The sequence below is a fragment of the Periplaneta americana genome, chromosome 8 (assembly GCF_040183065.1).
Source record: "Periplaneta americana isolate PAMFEO1 chromosome 8, P.americana_PAMFEO1_priV1, whole genome shotgun sequence".
Taxonomy (NCBI): domain Eukaryota; kingdom Metazoa; phylum Arthropoda; class Insecta; order Blattodea; family Blattidae; genus Periplaneta; species Periplaneta americana.
The window spans coordinates 161,431,718-161,456,803 of record NC_091124.1 but is presented as its reverse complement, the minus strand read 5'-3'; the positions used below and the strand labels follow the sequence as shown (position 1 = coordinate 161,456,803).

Below are 25,086 nucleotides of genomic sequence, written 5' to 3'. Positions count from 1 at the left end.
TATGGTATGGTATGGTATGGTATGGTATGGTATAGTATAGTATAGTTATAGTATAGTATAGTATGGTATAGTATGGTATGGTATAGTATGGTATAGTATAGTTATAGTATAGTATAGTATGGTATGGTATAGTATGGTATAGTATAGTTCTAGTATAGTATAGTATAGTATGGTATGGTATGGTATAGTATAGTATAGTTATAGTATAGTATAGTATAGTATGGTATGGTATGGTATAGTATGGTATAGTATAGTTATAGTATAGTTTCAGTATGGTATAGTATAGTTATAGTATAGTATGTATAGTATAGTTATAGTATAGTATAGTATACTATAGTATAGTATAGTATAGTAAAGTAAGTTTAGTAGTTATAATATAGTATAGTATAGTTATAGTATGGTATGTTATGGTATAGTGTGGTATAGTATAGTATTATTATAGTACAGCGCATGTTGTGAATACACAGTATGTGGCATGGTAGCACAGACTGGCACAGTGTGGGATAGTATAGTGATTTAATGTGTTGTAATGTGGAATAGTCCTGTACAAAGAAAATACATATGCACTAATGTGTGTTGGGAATGGATTTCAAGTGCAAGAAGTGAATGGCGTACACATCTAATAGAATAAAATGAGTGGATGTCTGTGTAGGCCATAAAAATAGTGGTTAAAATGATATTTTTGATTGCATTTCTTACACATCTGAGATGTAACACGTTAGTTTTCAACGCCAAGCACTTAAAGATCATTTAGCTTTCCTTAACTGGTCTCGGATTAATTGATACCAATTTTGGAGACGTGCGCTTCATTCATGTAGGTTGACGGGATCCTTATGCATGGAAGGCTGTGGACCAGTGAGGTTTCGAATCGACAAATTCGCACTCTTTTCCAACAAGAGATTCAACACTGCGGTGACATCTGTTGAGAATGAGTTTTGACGAGACTTACGGAATTTTGACTCATTAACGACCAAAGAAACGTTTTACACACAATCTACCGCGTGGGACCAACGTCGACGTATGAAAGTCGCACTTATGATCACCATCACTCTCAGCCGGGATTAAATACTTTTACGTCAAAGGTGGCAAACGAGACAACTAAATTACTGAGTCCGACAGATTGTGAATACAAACCTATAACAAGTACTGAATGTAGTATAAACTATATTTTTTGAAGAATAACAAAAGAAAAAAACGTTTAATCTAGATTTGGCATTACATTAATAATTATACCCATTAAACTCCTAACATTTCGAGATATAATACATTCAGGGATTAAACAAACAGACGGGCAGACAATTCATGTTCGAGAATCAGGAATCAGTCTGGAGAAGTGACAAAATCAAAAGGCACATAAAATTAAACAAGTTTCATGTCTTATAATGCTTATTAAAACTTTTATAATCGTGCATTTCTCATATCCATTATTTAAAGAGATATATAAACAAATGGTAAAAGTGTCCACACCAGTAAAAACAGAGAAATTCAAACTCCACCTTCCAACCAACCACAACAGAAAAACAAACATCATGCATTATTGCCAAACACCATAAATCATTTACACACATATATTCTCATATTATTAGACTCACAAATTATAATTTATGATTATATTATTAATGGAAATGTTTTATTACATTCTGTTCGCTGGTACATTTTATATTCCGTCCCACGACAACACACAATACTTGTTTCTATGTTTACATAATTCACAGCTTTATAACAACATTATACAACAACCTTCAGAGACTAATTTTGTCATCTTCTTATTTATCCGTCCGTATGTCATCATCATCATCATCATCATCATCATCATCATTTTTATACGATGAGTGCGTCCTGAGACTCAAGTTTCAAAGAAGGTCGGCTCTTCCGTAAAGGTTACAAATAATGGATCTTATCTGATTGTGTGTCGTGTGACATACTCCGTTTTGCATACTACAATTTGGTGTAACAATTATTTTACATACCAATAAATTTATAGTACATTATGCAACGAGCCTATAATGGTAGTAATTAAGACGCGAGTATATTTGTTTATGAAACGAGCGCAAGCGAGTTTCATAATTTTCATACCATATTTCTAACTTGAAATTATTCCTAAGTATTGATAAGTATTCATGTTATGGTTATGTAAGTGAGGAGGGGAACTGACCTTCTAAATTGTGAGATGTGCGCAGACGCGAAAGTATTGATTTTTTCCGAGGAACGAATGTCATTGACTTTGATATAATCTAGACAATAACATGAATATTAGTCTTGATATAACCTGGAAATTGATTTAGAATTGAAAAACGAGATGACAAATTGAATTTATTTGAATATTATTTACAATTAACGCTAATTATTATAGTAACAGAACATAACCTTCTGCGACAGTACTGGATTTCCAGCCTCCGTGACTTTTCGCTAGATGTCTTTCGATTGCATATCCGAGAATAATCGATACTTGCGCTTTTATAATGGTACAATGGTGATTTCTCATTGGCTGAACAACTGAACTATAATGAATAGGTGTACTTTAATGAGGTGCATTAAAGGGCTACTACCAGGTGTATAATTACTACATTTCGGCATGGTCGACCATAAATATAATTATGATCTTTCAACTGAATTTTATACAACTATATTTCTGTATCAATTTGTCGTCATGCAAACTGTTCCAAATAATTTTGTTTCTAATTTCATCCGTTCATCTAAAACCTTCTAAAGGTGTCAAATTTCGTTTCCACCATTAAAGAGCTAACATATAAATGATTAAGAAAATAATATAAATCGATCAGTTTCCAAATAGCTTTATTAGTATATCTGATAAAAGATGCATTATTTGCTAATGTACGAATTTTACCATATGAAATTATAAAAAATATTATTTTGCACTCTTGATCGAAAAAGGACCGTAAACCCAGTGTTTTGTTATTAAACATGTAGGGCCGTATTCATAGACATTTTTAGTGCGGGTTTCCGGTGGATGATCAGTGTTTTTCGTATTCATAAACCAGTGTTAGCGATAGGATATGATTTGAATTCTGTTCTAGTAACCAGTGGATAGCCGGGGCTACCTTAGTACGCTCGTAGCGCGTGCTGCGAAATGTCTATGAATAGCACCCTTAAATGTTAGTTCTAGCTCAAGTAGTATAGTTTATTGGCCATTAGTCCAAGACACCGGTTCGATTCCTGGCTGGGAAAGAAATTTATCTCCCTCTGACAGAGACTGGGATATTGTTCCTTGTATTGTGCTTATGGGCTATGGGTGCTATGCATAGACATTTCGCTAGTCCGCGCTACGAGCGTACTAAACTAGCACCGGCTATCGACTGGTTACTTGTACAGGATTCATATCATATCATATCGCTAACACTGGTTTATGAATACGGTCCATGTTTAGCGGTGGCCTTGAGACGTGCTGACCTGCTAGGAAGTTCTGCAATTGAAAAATAGAAAAGTAAGCAATTGTATGATAAAAAGACGTCGCGTCGCGGTCACAGAAAGCACAGTTATATTATCTTCTAACATACGTGAATCTTGAAAGGGCTGACGTGGAAAAAAGATTTAGATTTATTTTGACTTTTAAAGGAAAACTGACATAGGAAGAAAAAATATAAGAAGAAAGGAGATGAATAAAGGTGATAATAAAGATAAAAACACATAAATAAGAAAAATATAGCTGGACAAAGACAATCACAAAAGAAAAATGGGAGAAATAAATGAAGAAATGAGAGTTTGAAAAATAAAGGCGAGGAGGAGAGAAAACGAAGGCAAGAAAAAGAGAACGGGGAATAAGGAAGAATAAATAAGTCAATGCATAAACATATAAAATAAAGAGAAAGAATGAAGAAAGAAACAAGGGAAAAAGGTTGAAGGATGAAGAGGTAAAACGAAAATGATGGGACGAAAGATAGAACTAGAGGGAAGGACCAAGACAAAATTAAAGGCAAGAAGTATAAAAGGAAAGAAAGATAAATAAATAAGAATGGAATAAAAGAGCGAGGCGGATAAGTGAAGAAAGCAAGAAAAATCAGGAATTAAGAAAAGAAAAATAATACAAGCATTGAGAATAAAGAAAGAAAGGCAAAAGGGAGCAAAGCAAACGTTTTAATTCAAGATATAGCCTATACAGTAGAACTCCGATTATCCGTCACCCTATTAACCGATTGACTGATTATCCGACTGTTTTTCGCTCGCTTTTTTTTTTTTTTTTTTTTGCTAGAGAAACATATGAAGTACTATTGTACGTTATATTAATACGTATTTTTCTAGATATTGTTATTACAAGCATTTACCCTTACACAGTATGGTCTACTGTTCAAGTTATCGTGCTGTACAACTTCTATATAAAATGTATTCCACGAGCGTTAAAAGAAAACGTGTTGTATTAAATATCGAATAAAATCCAAATAGTTAAGTGGTTTGGGGAATGAGAAACTGTGGGTTATCTCACATCACAATACGAGACTGATATTACAACTGTGCGCGATTTAATAAAAATCAAATATAAAGTGTATCCAATATGTAAATCTACAACATGAGACCTCTACTATTCCTATCTTTCTGCTTACAGCCATTACAAGGAATTTCTTTATCCTTAAATACACGTCGTTGACAACCGATCTTAAATTAATGAACTTCTGATTCACTACCAGACGTGTTAAACATAAGACCACGAAGGAAATTACGATAGTTCAGGTATTGTTCACTTAATTTACGAAAATATTTTATGGTACAGATTATCCGATTTTTTCGATTAACCGTTCAGTCAACCCCTTCATTACTAAAGATAATAGAGGTTCTACTGTATACAACAATCCTTTCCTTTTATCTCCGATACATAGAAAAGAAGGCCTCTCTACTATGAATGTATCTACGTATGTGTTCCAAGGTATGGCAACATAATTAGAGGGGGCCATCGGTTCAAGACACCGATCGTACATATCCAGTCCACTTTCTAAACACAACTTTTCGTCGGTTACGTCATAAGATTGCTGAGTTCACTTGATTGTTCAGCACGCTCCTTTTAAATAAAGCTCACTTTTTATTTAAGATATTCACAAACTCGGCACAAGAAAACACAACTTTGTCCAAATTATTCAGGAGGATCTTATTAATTCCATGGTTATATAGCCCAGATAAAACTGAGGAAGTTAACACGATACTCAACAGTACTGTCTCAAGTTTGCCACCACCTTATCTTGATAAATCGTGTCGAGAAAAAGGAAGATAGAAAATTTCCCAACCCCTTTAATTTTCTAACTAAACGTCTAATTTATTCCGATATGAGTTCCCTAATTTTATTATGAACTCCACTTTCAACTTCAAAATGTTCAAAGTTGAACACTTCCGACAATGTGACTTCCTGCAAACGATAGGATTAAAATCTTCTTAATTAAATCATTATTATTATTATTATTATTATTATTATTATTATTATTATTACTACTACTACTACTACTACTACTACTACTACTACTACTACTACTTACTTACTTACTTACTTACTGTCTTTTAAGGAACCCGTAGGTTCATTGCCGCCCTCAAATAAGCCCGCCATTGGTTCCTATCCTGAGCAAGATTAATCCAGTCTCTACCATCATATCCTACTTCCCTCAAATCCATTTTAATATTATCTTCCCATCTACGTCTCGGCCTCCCCGAAGGTCTTTTTCCCTCCGGCCTCCCAACTAACACTCTATATGCATTTCTGGATTCGCCCATACGTGCTACATGTCTTGCCCATCTCAAACGTCTGGATTTTATGTTCCTAATTATGTCAGGTGAAGTATACAATGCGTGCAGCTCTGCGTTGTGTAACTTTCTCCATTCTCCTGTAACTTCATCCCTCTTAGCCCCAAATATTTTCCTAAGAACCTTATTCTCAAACACCCTTAATCTCTGTTCCTCTCTCAGAGTGAGAGTCCAAGTTTCACAACCATACAGAACAACCGGTAATATAACTGTTTTATAAATTATAACTTTCAGACTTTTTGACAGAAGACTAGATGACAAAAGCTTCTCAACCGAATAATAACAGGCATTTCCCATATTTATTCTGCGTTTAATTTCCTCCCGAGTGTCATTTAGATTTGTTACTGTTGCTCCAAGATATTTGAATTTTTCCACCTCCTCGAAGGATAAATCTCCAATTTTTATAGTTCCATTTCGTACAATATTCTGGTCACGAGACATAATCATTATTATTATTATTATTATTATTATTATTATTATTATTATTATTATTATATGTCAAATATAACCCTGGACTAGCTATACCTCTATTCTCGTGAAAATTATAAACAGGGAGTTCACTGGTCGTGGAATTGACTGGTCGTGAAAATATCACCGATTAAAAGAACGTAAAACTAGCAAGAATAACGAATACACTCAGAATCCCCATAATTAATAAACTCTTTTTCATTTATATGTATTTGAACTGTATTATGATGATCTGTCTAATAAAACATACATACATACATACATACATACCACACCTGAGGAGTAACGGTTAGCGCGTCTGGCCGCGAAACCAGGTGGCCCGGGTTCGATTCCCGGTCGGGGAAAGTTTTTTTACCCAGGGTTTTCCCTCAATCCAATATGAGCAAATGCTGTGTAACTTTCGGTGCTGGACCCCGCACTCATTTCACCGGCATTATCACCTTCATCTCATTCAGACGCTAAATAACCTAAGATATTGATAAAGCGTCGTAAAATAACCTACTTAAAATATATACATACATCCTCAACCAAGGGTGAATTAACAAGATCGTTCTTCCCTAGTGTACAGGATAGATTTTTTAAGAATGGTATGGAATGGAATTTAACTGATGGAGGCACGGATGGCCCAGCACTGCGACCTATTGAGATCTATTGCGCTAACCCTCGATATGGAATGAGTTGCGCACCAACCCTAACCACATAACCATTCCTCCTTCGGCATCTTCCCCCAAGGCTCCCCTGTCGGTCCGAGGCGAAACTCCGAGTGATCTGAAAAACCAGAAACGGGATGATGGGGGAGGAAAGGAAGAGGCGAAGATGAGTGGGGTTCCAATCGCCTGATAAAGTTACCTGATATTCATTCATAGGAGTGAGGGAAAAACCCCGAATAAACTTCACCGAGGCAACTCGTCCTGACCGGGAATCGAACCCTGGGTTAGGAGTTAGAGTCGCTAACCCTTCAGCCACAACGGTGGACTTGGTTAAGAAACTACTTATGTCTACAAACTTAGCTACTATCCTAAAAGGTCATGGGAAACTAAGATCGTATTTTCATCGATTTAAGATCATGGACGATCCGATATGCCTGAGTCTACAAACTGATGATCACCTGCTCTGGGAATGTGAATTACTAAGTAAACAAAGACTAAGCCTAAGGAAAAGTATGATTAACGCCGGCGGCCACTGGCCGATGAGCAATTGTGACTTAGTAAATAGGTATAGGATATCATTTAAAAAGTTCACAAAAACTATTAATTTTGACACATTGTAAATAGTAAATTCATGGAAAATAGGTTAATTTGTTAAATAGTATACCTCTAAACATAGTGTTTAAAAAGATTAACAATAGTATTTAGGTTTTTAAAAATTAGTAAATAGAAAAACAGAATAGGTTGTACTGTAAATAGTAAATTCATGGAAAATAGGTTAATTTGTTAAATAGCATACCTCTAAACATACGGTCTTACAAATAAAAACTCTATATACAGACGTTTAACTGTCTTATACTCATACAATGAGTAGCTCGTTTGTAAATCGTGAGTAAATTCCTTACTAATAATCACTACATACGTCGTGTATAACAGTATAACTGTTACACAGCTACGTCATAGTTTCGTCATTACTTCGTTATGAAAGGTAATAGAATATCTGAGGTTCTCTACTGGATCCGGTAGAGCGCTCTAGTGTGGCGTGTTAAATATCGATAGTACAACTGGCTCTAATCGATTACCTCACTAAATTTTGGTCAAAGAGTACAAGCTACAGCAATATTATTCTAATAATTCTATGCTCTTTGGTTTGTTCTTCTGTGGTTACAAGGTAAACATCATCATAAAATGACAGTCGATACGAACAGCTGTTAAAGGGGCGGCCATTTTTTTCCCTATATACAACGCTTAAACAAGGGGTTTAGTGTATATAACTACTGCAAAGCAATTCCCATTGTATAGTTACAGCCTGTTTATACGTCCATAGCTTATTCACGGTTTATTAGTAACGTTTTCTGTCTCAACTCTGCATAAGTCTCGTATAAAAACTATACACGGTTTATTAGTAAGCCTGATGGTGTTTAAAAGGATTAACAATAGTATTGATTTTTTAAAAAATTTGTAAATAGAAAAACAGAACAGGCTGTAAAATAGTGTTGTACATTGTATTTAAAAGATTCAACAGTTGCATAGATGTTGATACGATATATATAGTTTTTTAATTGAATTATTTTACGACGCTTTATCAACATCTAGGTTATTTAGCGTCTGAATGAAATGAAGGTGATAATGCCGGTGAAATGAGTCCGGGGTCCAGCACCGAAAGTTACCCAGCATTTGCTCGTATTGGGTTGAGGTAAAACCTCGGAAAAAACCTCAAGCAGGTTAACTTTCCCCCACCGGGATTCGAACCTGGTTTCGCGGCCAGACGCGCTGACCGTTACTCCACAGGTGTGGACTAGTAAATAGTAAATTTAAGAACAGTAGAATAGGCTAAATAAGTGTAGGAAATCATTCAAAAAGTTCACAAAAACTATTAATTTTGACACATTGTTAATAATTGTCACTTAGTAAATAAGTATAGGAAATCATTCAAAAAGTTCACAAAAACTATTAATTTTGACACATTGTTAATAATTGTCACTTAGTAAATAAGTATAGGAAATCATTCAAAAAGTTCACAAAAACTATTAATTTTGACACATTGTTAATAATTGTCACTTAGTAAATAAGTATAGGAAATCATTCAAAAAGTTCACAAAAACTATTAATTTTGACACATTGTTAATAATTGTCACTTAGTAAATAAGTATAGGAAATCATTCAAAAAGTTCACAAAAACAATTAATTTTGACACTTTGTTAATAATTGTCACTTAGTAAATAAGTATAGGAAATCATTCAAAAAGTTCACAAAAACTATTAATTTTGACACAATGTAAATAGTAAATTCCTGGAAAATAGGTTAATTTGTTAAATAGCATACCTCTAAACATAGTGTTTAAAAGGATTAACAATAGTATTGATTTTTTTTTAATTTGTAAATAGAATGCCGGTGAAATGAGTCCGGGATCCAGCACCGAAAGTTACCCAGCATTTGCTCGTATTGGGTTGAGGTAAAACCTCGGAAAAAAACCTCAACCAGGTAACTTTCCCCCACCGGGATTCGAACCCGGGCCACCTGGTTTCGCGGCCAGACGCGCTGACCGTTACTCCACAGGTGTGGACTAATAAGAAAAGTAGAATAGGCTAGCAATACTGTGTAGTTAGCAATATTGTAATGTGTAATTTATTAGCTTGTAGTATTGCATTTTTGTAATGGAACATGCTGGTAAAGAAGGATAAAAAATACATACATACATACACACACACACACACAAACGATTCATAAGCACCGGGAGACATGTAGGTGAAGTGCTTAGCACTGCTGGCAGTTTAAGAGCCCCGCAATTAAAACCTGCTTACAGAGTTTTTATAATTAGCACTACATTACATCAAGCATGGATAAGTACATCTTGGCCCCATTCCTAATTTCAAAGCACGCGAGATCCTCTTAATTCTCTGTACAAATTAAGAATCGTCTGTTTGATTTAAGCGCATGACGTGAAGTTGCGAGAACAGTAATTAATAGGTCTGCTGTCGCGACTTTAAGTGTTGGCAGAATCTGGTTTTCCGAATCAAACTTATCATCTCTTACTTGGATGACCAAAGAGTCTATACAATGAATTTTTTTCAGCTTTTTTATTGTCCAATAGATGCTGTAATGTTTTTACTGGGAAAATATTTGAAATTCCTTCCACATTCTTCCACCCGATGAAACAAATTTACGTATACGTCACTAATCTGATGAATCCTAAAAACAAAATAACTCCAATTTAGCACGTAAGCAAATCATCACAATCACCACAACCATCACCATCACCACCGCTACCACCACCACCATCACTACCATCTTAAACAAGGATCACTTTTTTAGACTGACATGAAAATTAAGCAGTTTAAAGTTCTTTCAACATTACCCTACCAATAAGTCTTCCAAGAGATCTACAGTTCTTAATTAATTTGTTTAATATTGTGAACATAATTCGGAAGAAAATAGAATGTGTTGGGCAATTAATTTTAAAAACAGTTTCACTTGTACAAAATACTTTTATCCCTTTTATTTCCTAAATGACCCACTTAATGAAATAAGCATTAATTTAATTAATACAAACGTCGACCATTCTCAATTGCCACTGAATTCCGTTATTTTATCTGGTAAAGTTCAGTTTTTTATATGATTGTATTTATTTTCTTCTTATACAAAAATAAGCAAAGTCTCTCAAATCCTCATTTTTTTGCACTATTTCTTTTTTCAACAAGTTTATTCAGAGGTATATGGGTATTCAATAATTTTGTTGAAATTCACATTTTGTTCATTTCTTGTGTTTTACGAGTTCCTTATTCTATCACACGATAATTTAATCCATTCATTTCTTTACAGATAGGCTATATTGATAAATATCCAGATTTGGAAAATTTTAGTATCAGGAATTTCAAAAATAGCGTTAGGAATTTAATTTTTAAAGAATATATATATTTTTTTATTGGGTTATTTTACGACGCTGTATCAACATCTAGGTTATTTAGCGTCTGAATGATATGAAGGTGATAATGCCGGTGAAATGAGTCCGGGGTCCAGCACCGAAAGTTACCCAGCATTTGCTCGTATTGGGTTGAGGGAAAACCCCGGAAAAAACCTCTACCAGGTAACTTGCCCCGACCGGGAGTCGAACCCGGGCCACCTGGTTTCGTAGCCAGACGCGCTGACCGTTACTCCACAGGTGTGGACTTAAAGAATATATATTGATTTAATATGTATATGTATTTGTATGACTTAAATTGTTAAAATTGTAATTGTATTTTTAAATTTAATTTAATCCTGTAATTTTTTTTTCTTGACCCAGTTTGTGTCAAAAAATTATCTTTGTGTTTATCTTTGTGTTTAGATATGTCCCTGAGCACGAGTTTTTTACTCCTTCAGGGAAGAACTAAGATTGTATTTCTGTCAATGTTATTTTATTAACAACAATAAACAATAAACAATATTCGATTCTTATATCGGATAATACTATGACAATAACATAGATAACTTGAATTTACTTATTCAGTCCATTCCTTTAATGCCCAGGACAATTATTTTGTTTTAGAATTCTCCTTTATTTCTTTAAACCTATTTCTTTCTTTAAACTTTAACTATTACATTTTTAATTAGGTTACATAAAACTTAATGCAAATTAACTCTGAATTAAATCCTATCCAGTGACATTTTGGTCGCACCGCACCCACACTCACCGATAGCTCTTCGCTCCTGTAGGCTGTGAGTGTCTGCTCGTCCTGGAGCAGGACGCAAAAGTACGGTTCCCAAGCAACCAGGGGTAGTTTGTCATCTTTGACAGCATTGGCGGGTCTGTGGCCAATCTGAAGTTCTTTATCTGAAACAAAATAAATTAGGTTATGTTGCCATACTCACTTCATGTCACAGAGAGTGTCAGAGTGTTTGTACTGCAGAAACAGACAGACAGAGAGAGACGTAAGTACAATCCTAATTTCAACAACAACAAAAAAAAAATAGTGGTCATCGGCATAGGCCTAGGTCGGGTGGTAGCACGTTTGGCTACTGATCTTATGTTGTGTTCGGACGTGGGTTCAAATCCCGCTTGGCCTGATCATCTGGTTGGGGTTTTCCGATATTTTCCCCAACTGTAAGATGAATGTCAGGTAATTCCATGACGAATCCTCGACCATTTCGCTATCACCAATTCCACCGAGGGTAGATAACCTTACAGTAGATGCAACTTCGTTAAATAAGCCCTTAATAAGCTATTAAAATAGTCATCATCAACTTGAACGTATCAGGTTTAGGAGTCTTAGGGTCGATTGTATAAACCATCTAATCTTAGATCAGAGGTTAAATTGATCCTCGTTCTAGCTGAACTTGGAATTTTGTGTTGTACAAAGTCTAATCTCAGATTAATTTGTCTTAAACTAAAGTCAACTTTGACTGAAGAAATTTCTCCGATTAAGTTAGATGATCTAAGTTCAGTTATTTCTTTTCTGTTTGAAATATAGGAGTGGCAGATTGTGCAAAAAAGAATAACCATTATTATTAATATTAATAGATATGGTAGGTACTTTTATGTATATATATTTTTTCAATTTCTTGCCTTAAAACACAAACATTCTCATATTTTATAAGGCTTTATCGTGTTCAGCAGTATCAAATAACATAACTTATAATTATATTATGTTTATAACAATCATTAATTATTAATGGATATGATAGGTATATTCATAAATTTTCAATTAACTGTATTACTAAACGAAAATTGTCATGTTATAAAGTTTTATTATGTTTAGCAGTATCAAACACCATAACATGATAACAATTTGGAGAACAGTCAACCTTCTTCTTATTGTCCGCCATTATTTACAATGCACAAAACAAACCAGTGTCTCCAACAGAGTGTACGGAAATTCGTCAAAAAGTAGTTGGAAAGTCGCTAGATTTCTCATTATCAACTAAGAAAGATTAAACTTTGTCACTATGGGGTAGGCTACTATAAAGGTCGATAAATCCCTATTTAAGCAATATAAAAGTTAAAAGAAATTGTCGTTGAAAAAGAGTTAAAGTCGCTAAATTGGCAACACTGAACAAACATGTACAACATGACCCGCGCATCACATACTTCACCCGTTTATGCGATGTTGCCAAATCCTTTTCACGTGAACTTAGATTGCATTTGAACCAAGATAATTTGGTCGCAGAAAAGTTTTATACAACAGAAGAAGTGTCTGAACTCGGTTAACTTTCCGATCTTCGATCAAAGTTGATCTTTAGTTAGGGAGTTTTATACAATTGGGCCTTAATGTCTCGTCTTGATCTATCCATCTTGACTTTGAATGCCCCAAGTGCCGTTTTCCCTTAGTTTTATATCACAATGCAAGTTTAGGAAAGTCTGTTCTTATCGGTTCTCTAGATGTGTCGTAGCCATTGTTTGTTTTTTTATTTTATTAACAATGTTTTTGGTTTTTAAAGTATGTCCAATATTCTCATTTCTTTTCCTCTAAATGAATGAATCCTAGGAGAGGTCTTAGGAAATGTATTTGTGCCGCTTCCAACTTTTTTATTTTTTTATTTTTTGTTTAATATTAAAGTTTCGTATCCAAATGTGGGGGTTGTTGTTGTTTAGACAACTGTTCGAAGACAGGTCTAAACCTCACAAGTGATACCAATAAGGCACCACTTATGAGGCAACTAGGCCCAGGAGATAATGGGGTAGGGTGACCAGTTCCTATCCCCCTTCACTGCATGCATTATGCAAAAATGATAGATTATACACCGTGTCTATAAATTATCTTTACAACTTCAGATGTAAATAACTAAATAATGAAACGAGATATCTCAGTCCTGCTTTTTTCGTGTGAAAGAGAATCTCTCATTTGTTTTTACCACCTCAATGCACTTAGGATATCAAGGCGATAATCGATTTCCTGCCATGTCCGCTGTAGTACCTCCACAGTAACTGATGCGATGGCGTCTTGAATTCTTTGTCGTAGGACTTGAATATTGGAAACTGACGTCTGGTACGCAATATCCTTTGCATAAGCCCACAAAAAGAAATCCAAGGGGGATATGTCGGGTGATCGTGGTGGCCAAGAGAGTGGACCCGCAACTAGAGCATCTCCAACCAGGTATCTTTTTCCAACAGGATGATGCACTACCTCACTGGACTCTGTAGGTACGCACACCCTTAGATAACCATTTTCCTAGGCGATGGATTGGTTGAGTATAAGAGAATGCTATACGGCCTTAACTCTGCTAGGTTAAATAAAGCCATTATTGTTATTGTTATTATTATTATTATTATTATTATTATTATTATTACATCGCCGATTAGCTACATGTTACACTAATCAGACCAGATGCAAACAAACAATTGTTCTTCCTTGACAGTTGTCAAGTAGATGCACTGCCTGAAAATGTTAGGGTAACCTTTGAAATTGCATTATACAGGGACATCATTTTATTTTTACTAACATTTTTAAAATTAACCTGGCTATACCTTTGGATTAATGATTGAGTCCCGGAAACATCGTTTGCTGCCTCCTTCCACGACTGGAGTTCGATGATACTGGCGTAAAATACAAACAAATCACTTTACTAGGTACAGGAGGGAAGAAAAGTACTTCATCCATTTACGTAAAGTAGGAAATATCGCGATTTTGAGTGTTATAATTTTCATTAGGTTTTGTTCAATCAAAATACAGTACAGTATTAACAATAAGTGTTTTTACTCACGAACTGAGTTATCCATCCGAACGTATTCATTATGCAGTGTATATTATACTATCTACAGCACATTAGCGTACGATATAAAGAATGAAGTTAAAATTAAAAATAATCATAATATGGATATTTAAACACATTTTTGAAAATGGTGGCCGTTCATTTCGATACAGGCTTCAGTTCTTTTGTGCCTATTATCGCACTATTGACTATTGCATCTAATTCCAATTACCAGTTTCGTCCTTCATACTTAGTAACTCATGTTGAAATAATTCTGTACCTACTCTATAAAAGAGTACCTTACGTACTGTAAATTCAGTCTTCACTTCTGCCCGACCCGCACAGATGAAATTACTCAGACATGCTATCTACTATCCGTCTAAATGGTTATGTCGCAGGATCGTAGAAAGGGGGGGAATCACGTGATAATTACTTAACGAGACCCTTTTATTTAAGTTATTTTAAACAGTTGCATAATATTACGTAGACGTCCAATTAATTCCTAACAGAAATTAATGCTTTCAGAGAAGAGCTAAGAAAGCCCAGCCACTAGTCTTTACAGTGGAGCGAGCAGAAGCAGGTGGGGGAAATCGGGATGCGACGTAGGCAAACGGAAGACAGTACCTGTGCGAAAATATAATTCAATATTGGAAGTTTTCGTCACTGGAAAACGCGAACATATTTCTGAAACGTACTATAATCACTAACTCAGTACTGCGGCCTCGGTTCTGTGTGGAGGACAGTTGGAACTTCGTTAGTAGAAGAGGTGGGAGTGAAGTACATTCAAAAACTCAGGTACAATAAAAGTTGAAGTAAAAATAAAATGATGTCCCTGTATAATCTTAATTTTATGTCAGTTGTAATTTCCCGTGCAAAATTTATTTTTATCATTTAATTTAATTTATGGTATTTTTGTAGCTTCAAGTCTATACGCCTATTTATGTTGTATTCCGAAATTTTAGTAAAGGAACTGGCATTGGGCTTCATTTTTCTCTGTCCATTCATTGGAATGTTTATGAATTTCTGGAGCTCAAATCTGCTTTGACTTATTTTAACCACGTCTTTTATATATGGGACAGTTTTGTAATATCTAGGCCTAATAATATTCGTTTCTGAACCAACCCCGTACATCTAACAACAGCTGTGGATTATTGATCACGCAAGAACTAGAGAAACCCTGCAAGACGTCAGAGTCTATTCTAGTCTAACTTAGTAAACTCGTGACAATTATGGAATACTTTTTGACCGTAATGCAGTTCTCTTTGTTATCGGATGAACAAGGAAGTTGCAAGAACTACGAAATTCTGAACTGAATCGTGAGAGATGAGTTCACAAAGGCGGCCCATCTGCTTGAGGTCGTTACTAAACCAAAGCCATGCTTTCTCTTTCACTTGTCAGTCAACTGAAGACTTACAATTAAGTCGACTTAACTTCCATGAACTGGTCAGTGATAGAATTGTAATTATAATTTGCATTATCTGAAATTGCACGTACTATGTTATTATATAGGCTATTTTAAGTAGTTATCAGAAAGATCTACACGGTATACAATGTTTATCTGTCCGCGACAGTTCTTTTAACAACATTGTGTCAACTACTAGGTTATTTAGCGTCGATGGAATTTGTGATAGCGAGATGGTATTTGGCCAGATGAGGAACGGGATTCGCCATGAGATTGCCTGACATTCGTCTTACAGTGGAAAAGCTCGTAAAGAAATTCAACCAGGTAATCAGCGAGAGCGGGAATCGAACTCATCCCCGAGAGCAGCTTCAGATCAGCAAGCATACGTTCCTATCGCCCAGCCTACCATGTTTCATAACTGATTTATTTTATGTGATTATTCGGTAAAGACATTGTCTTCAGACTTCAAACACAAGACTGCCGGCTTGCTTATGGATCGCTGATTTGTAAATGGATCTCTTCCTTCGTTCCGGTGGAATCGAATTCATCATATACTTAAGTTGTGGTGATACCAGATTCAAGCAGATTCACTGTTTTCTTGTAAGCAATTTGAGATAGGGGGTATTATATCCTCTATAGTCCTCTTTCGGCGCTGCATTATTGTAAACTTGCTGCTCATTTACCTCTGCACCTTATTTGAACATAGGTAAATGTAGAGCAATAGAAACAGCTGTATTAAATTGTGCACACAACAATGTTTCTTAATTTAAATAATTAAATGACAAAATACAGTACACTAAGCTAAATTGAATTGTATTAGGATGTACTAAGCACGTATTAAAACAAAACAATTGGCAAAGAACATATTTTACTTCAACTTGTAAAGAGAAGACGGAAAATAAATAAATAAATAAATAAATAAATAAATAAATAAATAAATAAATAAATAAATAAATAAATAAATAAATAAATAAATAAATAAGTAAATAAGTAAGTGAGTAAGCAAATAAGTAAGTAAATAGGTAAGTAAGTAGATAGGTAAGTAAATAAGTAAGTAAATAAGCAAATAAGTAAATAAATAAGGAAGTGAATAAATAAGTAAGTAAATAAATAAGTAAGTAAATAAATAAGTAAGTAAATAAATAAGTAAATAAATAAGTAAGTAAATAAATAAGTAAGTAAATAAATAAGTAAATAAATAAATAAGTAAATAAATAAGTAAATAAATAAGTAAATAAATAAGTAAGTAAATAAGTAAGTAAGTAAGTAAATTAGTAAGTAAATAAATAAGTAAGTAAATAAGTAAGTAAATAAATAAATAAATGAATAAATAAATAGGTAAATAAGTAAATAAATAAGTAAGTAAGTAAATAAGTAAATAAATAAGTAAATAAATAAGGAAGTGAATAAATAAGTAAGTAAATAAATAAGTAAGTAAATAAATAAGTAAGTAAATAAGTAAGTAAGTAAATAAGTAAGTAAGTAAATAAGTAAGTAAAGAAGTAAGTAAGTAAATAAGTAAGTAAATAAGTAAGTAAGTAAATAAGTAAGTAACTAAATAAATAAGGAAGTAAATAAATAAGTAAATAAATAAGTAAGTAAATAAGTAAGTAAATAAGTAAGTAAGTAAATAAGTAAGTAAATAAGTAAGTAAATAAATAAGTAAATAAATAAGTAAGTAGATAAATAAGTAAATAAATAAGTAAATGAATAAGTAAATGAATAAATAAATAAGTGAATAAATAAGTACGTAAATAAATAAGTAAGTAAATAAGTAAGCAAACAAGCAAATAAATAAATAAGTAAATAAGTAAATAAATAAATAAGTAAATAAATAAATAAGTAAATAAATAAATAAATGAATAAATAAATAGGTAAATAAGTAAATAAATAAGTAAGTAAGTAAATAAGTAAATAAATAAGTAAATAAATAAGGAAGTGAATAAATAAGTAAGTAAATAAATAAGTAAGTAAATAAGTAAGTAAGTAAATAAGTAAGTAAGTAAATAAGTAAGTAAATAAGTAAGTAAGTAAATAAGTAAGTAAATAAGTAAGTAAGTAAATAAGTAACTACATAAATAAGGAAGTAAATAAATAAGTAAATAAATAAGTAAATAAGTAAGTAAATAAGTAAGTAAGTAAATAAGTAAATAAGTAAGTAAATAAATAAGTAAATAAATAAGTAAGTAGATAAATAAGTAAATAAATAAGTAAATGAATAAGTAAATGAATAAATAAATAAGTGAATAAATAAGTACGTAAATAAATAAGTAAGTAAATAAGTAAGCAAACAAGCAAATAAATAAATAAGTAAATAAGTAAATAAATAAATAAGTAAATAAATAAATAAGTAAATAAATAAATAAGTAAATAAATAAATAAGTAAATAAATAAATAAGTAAATAAATAAATAAGTAAGTAAGTAAATAAGTAAGTGAGTAAATAAGTAAGTAAGTAAATAAATACATAAGTTAATAAGTAAGTAAGTAAATAAATAAATAAATAAATGAATGAAACAATCTGACAACTTTACAGAAAGTATTCTAATTGTCTTCTAGCACCATTAATACATGAAGGCTCTCTGCAAAAAGGGGATGGCTCCACTTTTTGGTGTAATTAATGTTTTGCTTGTTTCATACGTTAAACAATATGCCCGATCTTTTAGTGCAAGAACGAGTATGTGGTAGTAAGATACAGTGGAATGGAGCTGAGCTTCCAATCGTTTTTTGCAAGTACAGGGTACTTCCTGGAGCTATATACACAGGAACTGTAAGTTGTGTTATTCTTTTCAGGGGGTTATTCTTGAGGATATTTCGAACAAAAGAATTAACACAATTTTGCTCGTTTTTGTTTCCTTTTCGAGATAAAAACTGTTTTATATTAAACATAATATCATAGTCTATTTTGGAAAAGTGATTGATCTAATTCCCAATATGCTCAGCCATTTTAAGAGAGCAAGGTATTACGATAATAAATTATTAAAAGAATTTTAGTTTTGTCCTTTAAATGTGCAGAAATTTGACAGGAACAAATGTAACTTTTTCGTTCTGCAAAGAAATTTTACAATGTTATATTTGTTCGGGTCAGATTTCTGCACAGTTAAAGGATAAAATTAAAATTCTTCCAATAATTTAAAATCATAATACACTGCTCTCTTAAATGGGGATTAAATCAATAGCTTTCCCAAAACACGCTATGAAATATTTCATTTAAAACCATTTTTTATCCAAGAATAACTCCCTCAAATTATTGACATTACTTATGATTCGACCTGTGTGTGTGTATGTGTGTATATGTGTGTGTACTGTACTGCACTTTATGTATGTATGTATGTATGTATGCATATATGTATCTGCTACGTCTTGTGTTGTAGTTTATGATAATGACACAGCAGTGCAAAACGTGGCTAATTATATCCAATTTTATTGCAAAAAGCGGGTACCTCCATTATTTATTTATATTTACCCACCTAAATCACTGATTATAATAAATGACTGAGTGATCAAACGAAACTTCTGGATACCTAGGACACATTCTGAAAAAGTAAAGAAGCTCAGTTGAAGTTTGAATTCTTGGAATGTTTTTTTGTAGTTTTCCACAACTATGTAAAAGTGGAGTTACCTCGTTTTTGCAGAGACCTTAAGCACTGTCAACTTGAACTCAGACTAAACCCAGACTAAAGACCCGATACACACTCGAACAATTTGTGCAACAGCCCTTGTAATACAACATCGTGTTGTGTAAATCCCGTAACTTGCCTCGTCCAAACACGGTACAACGATTTGGGAAAATTTCAGTTCATCTGTGACACGATGTCCTCAGAAGCTACTTGTTTAGCAATTGTAATTGCTTGTGGTACGGAAAATGAAAGATCTTCAAAACGAAAAATGAAACAGAAGGTCCGGATGAAAAACTAGTTGAAGAAAGGGTGAAATTTTAGTCATCAAATTCTTGAGCTAAGTTCATGTGTGAACTATAAACATTACTTACGGATGGATTCTATCACGTTTGGTGAGTAATGAAAATGGTTACACCTCCAATTTTTTTATACAATTAGAAAGGAGGTGATAGCTGGCAAACAGAGATTATTTGCCACTTTGAGGTATATTTGTGCGTCTTGCCAAACACTGCCAGGAAAGTTTCAAACTGTTTTGCAACAACTCTGTCCGTATCACACATAGTCAACACGTTTACTCAACGGCATTTATTGCATTAATAGTTTAATGTGTACGGGGCCCTTAAGAGAGCAAGCAGCAAACAGGTCATGTTTGATTACGCCCACCCGTTATTTCAAGTTCAATACATACAGGTTTGCCTATCTTCAAGCATGAAAGGTAGGTAATAATAATAATTAATAATAATTTATATATTTAATCTGGCAGAGCTAAGGCCAGTAGGCCTTCTCTTCCGCCCAGCCAGACTCTAATTCTAATTGAATACAATTGGTTACATAGTTATTACATTAATATCTAGATCATAAAACAACATGAAAGTAAATAATGAAAGTTGGATACGTAATGTTAGTGTGACAATAACAAACATTGGTAAGAAATAGTGATAATAATAATAATAATAATAATAATAATAATAATTTATTTTATTTTATTTATTTTATTTATTTATTTATTTATTTATTTATTTATTTATTTATTTATTTATTTAATGTGCTGTACAACAGCCAGTGGCCAATTACAGTTCAGCACAAATATAACAAAAACATAAAACAAAAATAATTATTACACATAAATATAATTACAATTACAATAATGACGATGAATGGATAACTAAGAATACTATGAGAGAATGTTAATTGAGTATAATGTCTAAAAGAATACATAAATGATAAATCGTTGCCAAGAGCAAACAAAGTCTATACATTGAAGGGATCGAATTCGCAGCCATGCATGTTGGCATTTTTAATGCATCTGGAGACTAGTGAAAGAAATTTCGAATTTCTAATATAGAAAAGTTTGTGGGCTCTCATATCTTTTGTTGGAATACGTAAGGTAATATTGTTTAAGAAAGAGTCACAGGATATATCACCTTGAGGACTTTACAAAAGAACAGATAATCTAGCTCATGGCGTCTAGCATATAGATTTTGACAATTAAAATATTCACATTTTCTCTCATAACTATACCCGGAATTAATGGGCAGAAATCTGAATGAACATAAGGATATAAATTTTCTTTGTATATTTTCTAATTTAGCCGAGTCCGTAGTTGTAATCGAGTTCCAAACTACAGATGCATATTCGAGTTTCGATCGCACCAATGTATAGTATAGCATTAAAAGAGAATCGGGCGTGGAAAAAGAATAAGTTATTGACCGTATTATTCCTAGCATTCTGATTGCGTGATTGTAAATGTAATCAACGTGACTATGAAAATACAATTTACTGTCAAAGAATATTCCCAAATCTTTTACGCAATCCGTTCTGTTAATTAGTACAATAATAATACAATAATACAATAATAATAATAATAATGAGATAATTTAAATATTTATTCTGTGATATATATAACCATTAAACATTGAGAAACCTGAAACAGCTATTATATTGTTAGAAAAATATTCCGTTAGTCTATTCTTAAATTGGTTTGATGTCTGACAGTCCCTGACATTACTCGGTAGGGAGTTCCAAAGCCGAGGAACAGTCACAGTGAAAGAAGATGAATATGAGGATGTTCGGTGGGAGGGAATGGATAATATTGAGGAGTGTTATTTCATGTTGTATGATTTATCCGATAAGCAAGTTGTAATACAATGTTAAATTGAAATAGGGCAGGGGCAGAGAAGGCCTGACGGCCTTATCTCTACCAGGTTAAATAAATAAATCTAATCTAATCTAATATACCGTCTATACTTATCTAGTTTTTATATGATTGATTATAACATAAACGTTTTCGGCACTAATGTGCCATTTTCAAATGTATGAAAATTTGCCTAATTACATATTCAAATAGATGCACATGAACTGTGAGAATGAAACATATAATGTGTACCCTGGTGATCTCATGTCACATATAAAACAATCTATATGTAGATAATTAAATAATTAAAAACACACACTTATTACTAACATTTAAAATCTGTTTTTCTGCTGCAATTATCCATCATTTTGTGGAACACTGGGGTTATCTTGACGTATTATGTAGTCAAATGCAGTTATTCAATTACTTAAAATGTTGTAAACTTACACTGAGATACTAACTATTAAAATATTAAAAATCTTTTATGTTAATTCATTGTTATTGCACCAAGGTTCCTTGTTTTTTGTTCACTTTCACATATTGGAGCACTTTACCATGATCGAATGTGGTGCGTAATATAAGTTACATTGATACCTGGCTATTGTTTTCCTTTGGTTTGCCGTGGTTGGATTATTACATATTCATGGTTGTCACCGTCCGATTATCAGTCAAGCCTTTAGACTGCGAACTAGATAAGTATAGACAGTATATTTCAATTTTAACATTGTATTGAGGAGTGTTGTTTTCGTGTGTCTAGGTTATGATGGGTGGATAAATTTTGAAAACGAGACGCAAGATAGACAGGAGTGGAGAAATGCAATATGTGAAAGAGAAGGGAAAGACAGTGGATTTTTCTACGATCTTCTAGACGGAGCCAGGACAACATTTCAAGGGATGGTGTTGCGTGATCAGCCCGGCAAATATTGCAGACGAAACGGACGCACATATTATGAACACGTTGTAGTCTCTGCGCCGAAGTAACGCTTAGATCAGTAAGCAGAATATCACAGTAATCGAAGTAGGGCATCACGAGTGTTTGCACTAACATTTTTTTCATTGTAGTACGTTTTCAGGTAGTACGTTCATTGGAAGCCACCGCTTTACATGGAAGCTTCAGCGGATATACATACATTCATCATCTCAAATTGCTTAAAATGTCCTCACCTACAACCCCACGAAGTTTGTCCCAATAATTCTGTGACATTCTATATAGAAACATATAGTATTTTAGACAATGGAGTTTGCTGGGAACTTAATTCAACAACTCAGCCTGCACGCAGCGCCGTTTGGCGGTAGACTGAGGAAGCGATGTACACTAAGTAGCGTCCTGCAATGTTCGAACATGAACATGAACTGATGAATTGTATGTACTTAACTGATGAATTGTATGTACTGTAAATTGAATAGTATACTGTATAGGTCAACTGATGAATTGTTTAAGCTTATAAATTGAATTAATCTACTTCATATGAATTGTATAGCTTAACGAAAATAAGTTTGTAAATTGAACTAATTTGATTGTATATGTTTGTAAAGTTTGGCTGATGAATTGTATATGTTCTTAAAATGATTACTGGTCTGTGTAGCTCTACTGATGAATTGTATATAGACCTACTGTGAATTGAATCGTAATATGTATAGCTCAACTGATGAATTGTTTATGATTATAAATTGAATTAATCTACTTGATATTAATTGCACAAATTTGTATAGCTTAATGAAAGTATGTTACTTTGTATTGTATATATTTGTATAGTTTTGGCCGATGAATTGTATATGCTTTAAATTGAATAGTAATCTATATAGCTCTACTGATAAATTGTTTGTGTTTGTAATTTGAAGTAGTTTGCATGATATGTATTATCAATTTCTGTATATCACAACTGGTTGAATTATTTATGCCTTAAATTTAATTAACTTGTTTTGTATTATACATATAGCTCAACTTATGGATGATCGTTTGCGTTTGTAAATTTAATAATCTGATTGGTTATGTATTGTATACTTTTAGTAGAGCCATCGATGTAGCTCAGTCGGCAGACTCGCTGGGCTGCTGATCCGGAGCTGCGTTCGGGTTTGGGTTGGATCCCCCTTTGGTCTTTGGTTTCTTCCGAGGTTTTCCCCAGCCGTGGGACTGAAGCCGGATGGTCTATGGCGAGTCCTTGGCATCAACCCCTTTGATTTGATTACCCTCCTTTGATTTGATTACCTGGTTGGGTTTTTCCGAGGTTTCCCCCACCAAAAGGCAAATTCCGGGTAATATTTTGGCGAATCCTCGGACCTCATCTCATCTCACTACATCTCGCAAAAAAAAAAAAATGTAAAAAATTGCACAAAATTGTACAAAATTACTAAATTGTAAAACTATAAAAATTGTAATTGTAATATTGTAAAATGTTGACTTGTTCCACATCTTAAAGCTTCATTGCTCATGTAAGATGTATGGAATAAAATAAATGAATGAATGAATGAGAGAGGCAACCAAGACATTACAAACTTTGTCTTATTTCACATGGAAAACTAATCACAAAATTTGTGCTAGAGTCCATAAGAGGTTAAAACGTGAAGAGATGGGAGTGGAGGACAGCGATAATTTTTATAACAAGGTGGAACAAACACGATAGGCCTCCTTTCGCAGAGCGAACATCGGCGAATATCGAACTTCACCATACTCGACAAACTTGAACCGAACATGGCGACTGTAATGCACGACGCTAGTGCACACGAAGCTATAGTAGCTGTCTGTAACCCGACTCTCCGCGCGTCTGTGTTCGCTCTACCGTTTTGTGAGTTTAAAGTACACAATAAGCAATCGTACATTCAAGACCGATTATTGCATAGAAGTTTATATTTTTGTCACGCCGTATCAGGAAGACGGTGGAAGACTAATCCTCTAGTGTCCGACGAGCAAACTGATGTTTCGCAATAAATATTGCCGGATTAAGCTGTCAATTGAGTGAAATTGCTAATTTCTTAGATAATCCTATAATATCATAATAGGGGAAAATAAATATACTGTAATTTCACAGGGCTAACGGCTTGGAAGCCGGGTACCTGGTTCTAATGAAATGCATAGGTAGCAATATAAACATGGGGGCATGAGATAGTTACTCTGCCTGCTATAATAAAATTCACTTCAATTAAATCCCCCAATGTAAAAAAAAAAAGTCAATTGAGTCTTCAATATTCTGAGTTTTTTTAATTTGGACCACCTAAAACAATGATTACTGTACCGTATTTTCTTAAATACCCCGCGCACTTTTTTTCCTCCCAAATACAGCCTACAAGTAAAAAAATACGATTGCGCGACATATTCGAAATGTGGTTGGTAATACTGCCGAATTTTCGTCCCGCGCAACTCCTAAGGTGGTAGGGAATGCCATTATCTTCCTGCGCGGGTATTTCA

The 25,086-nt window shown here is 33.5% G+C and overlaps 1 protein-coding gene across 1 annotated transcript in view; it reads right to left on the bottom strand.

Moving 5' to 3' along the window:
* Positions 1-25,086, bottom strand: part of LOC138704258 (uncharacterized) — a 499,259-nt gene that overhangs the window by 99,603 nt on the left and 374,570 nt on the right. The window contains exon 2 of the mRNA XM_069832131.1: positions 11,531-11,670. Within this exon, the coding sequence (XP_069688232.1) occupies positions 11,531-11,670 (140 nt within the window). The remainder of the gene's footprint in view (positions 1-11,530; positions 11,671-25,086) is intronic.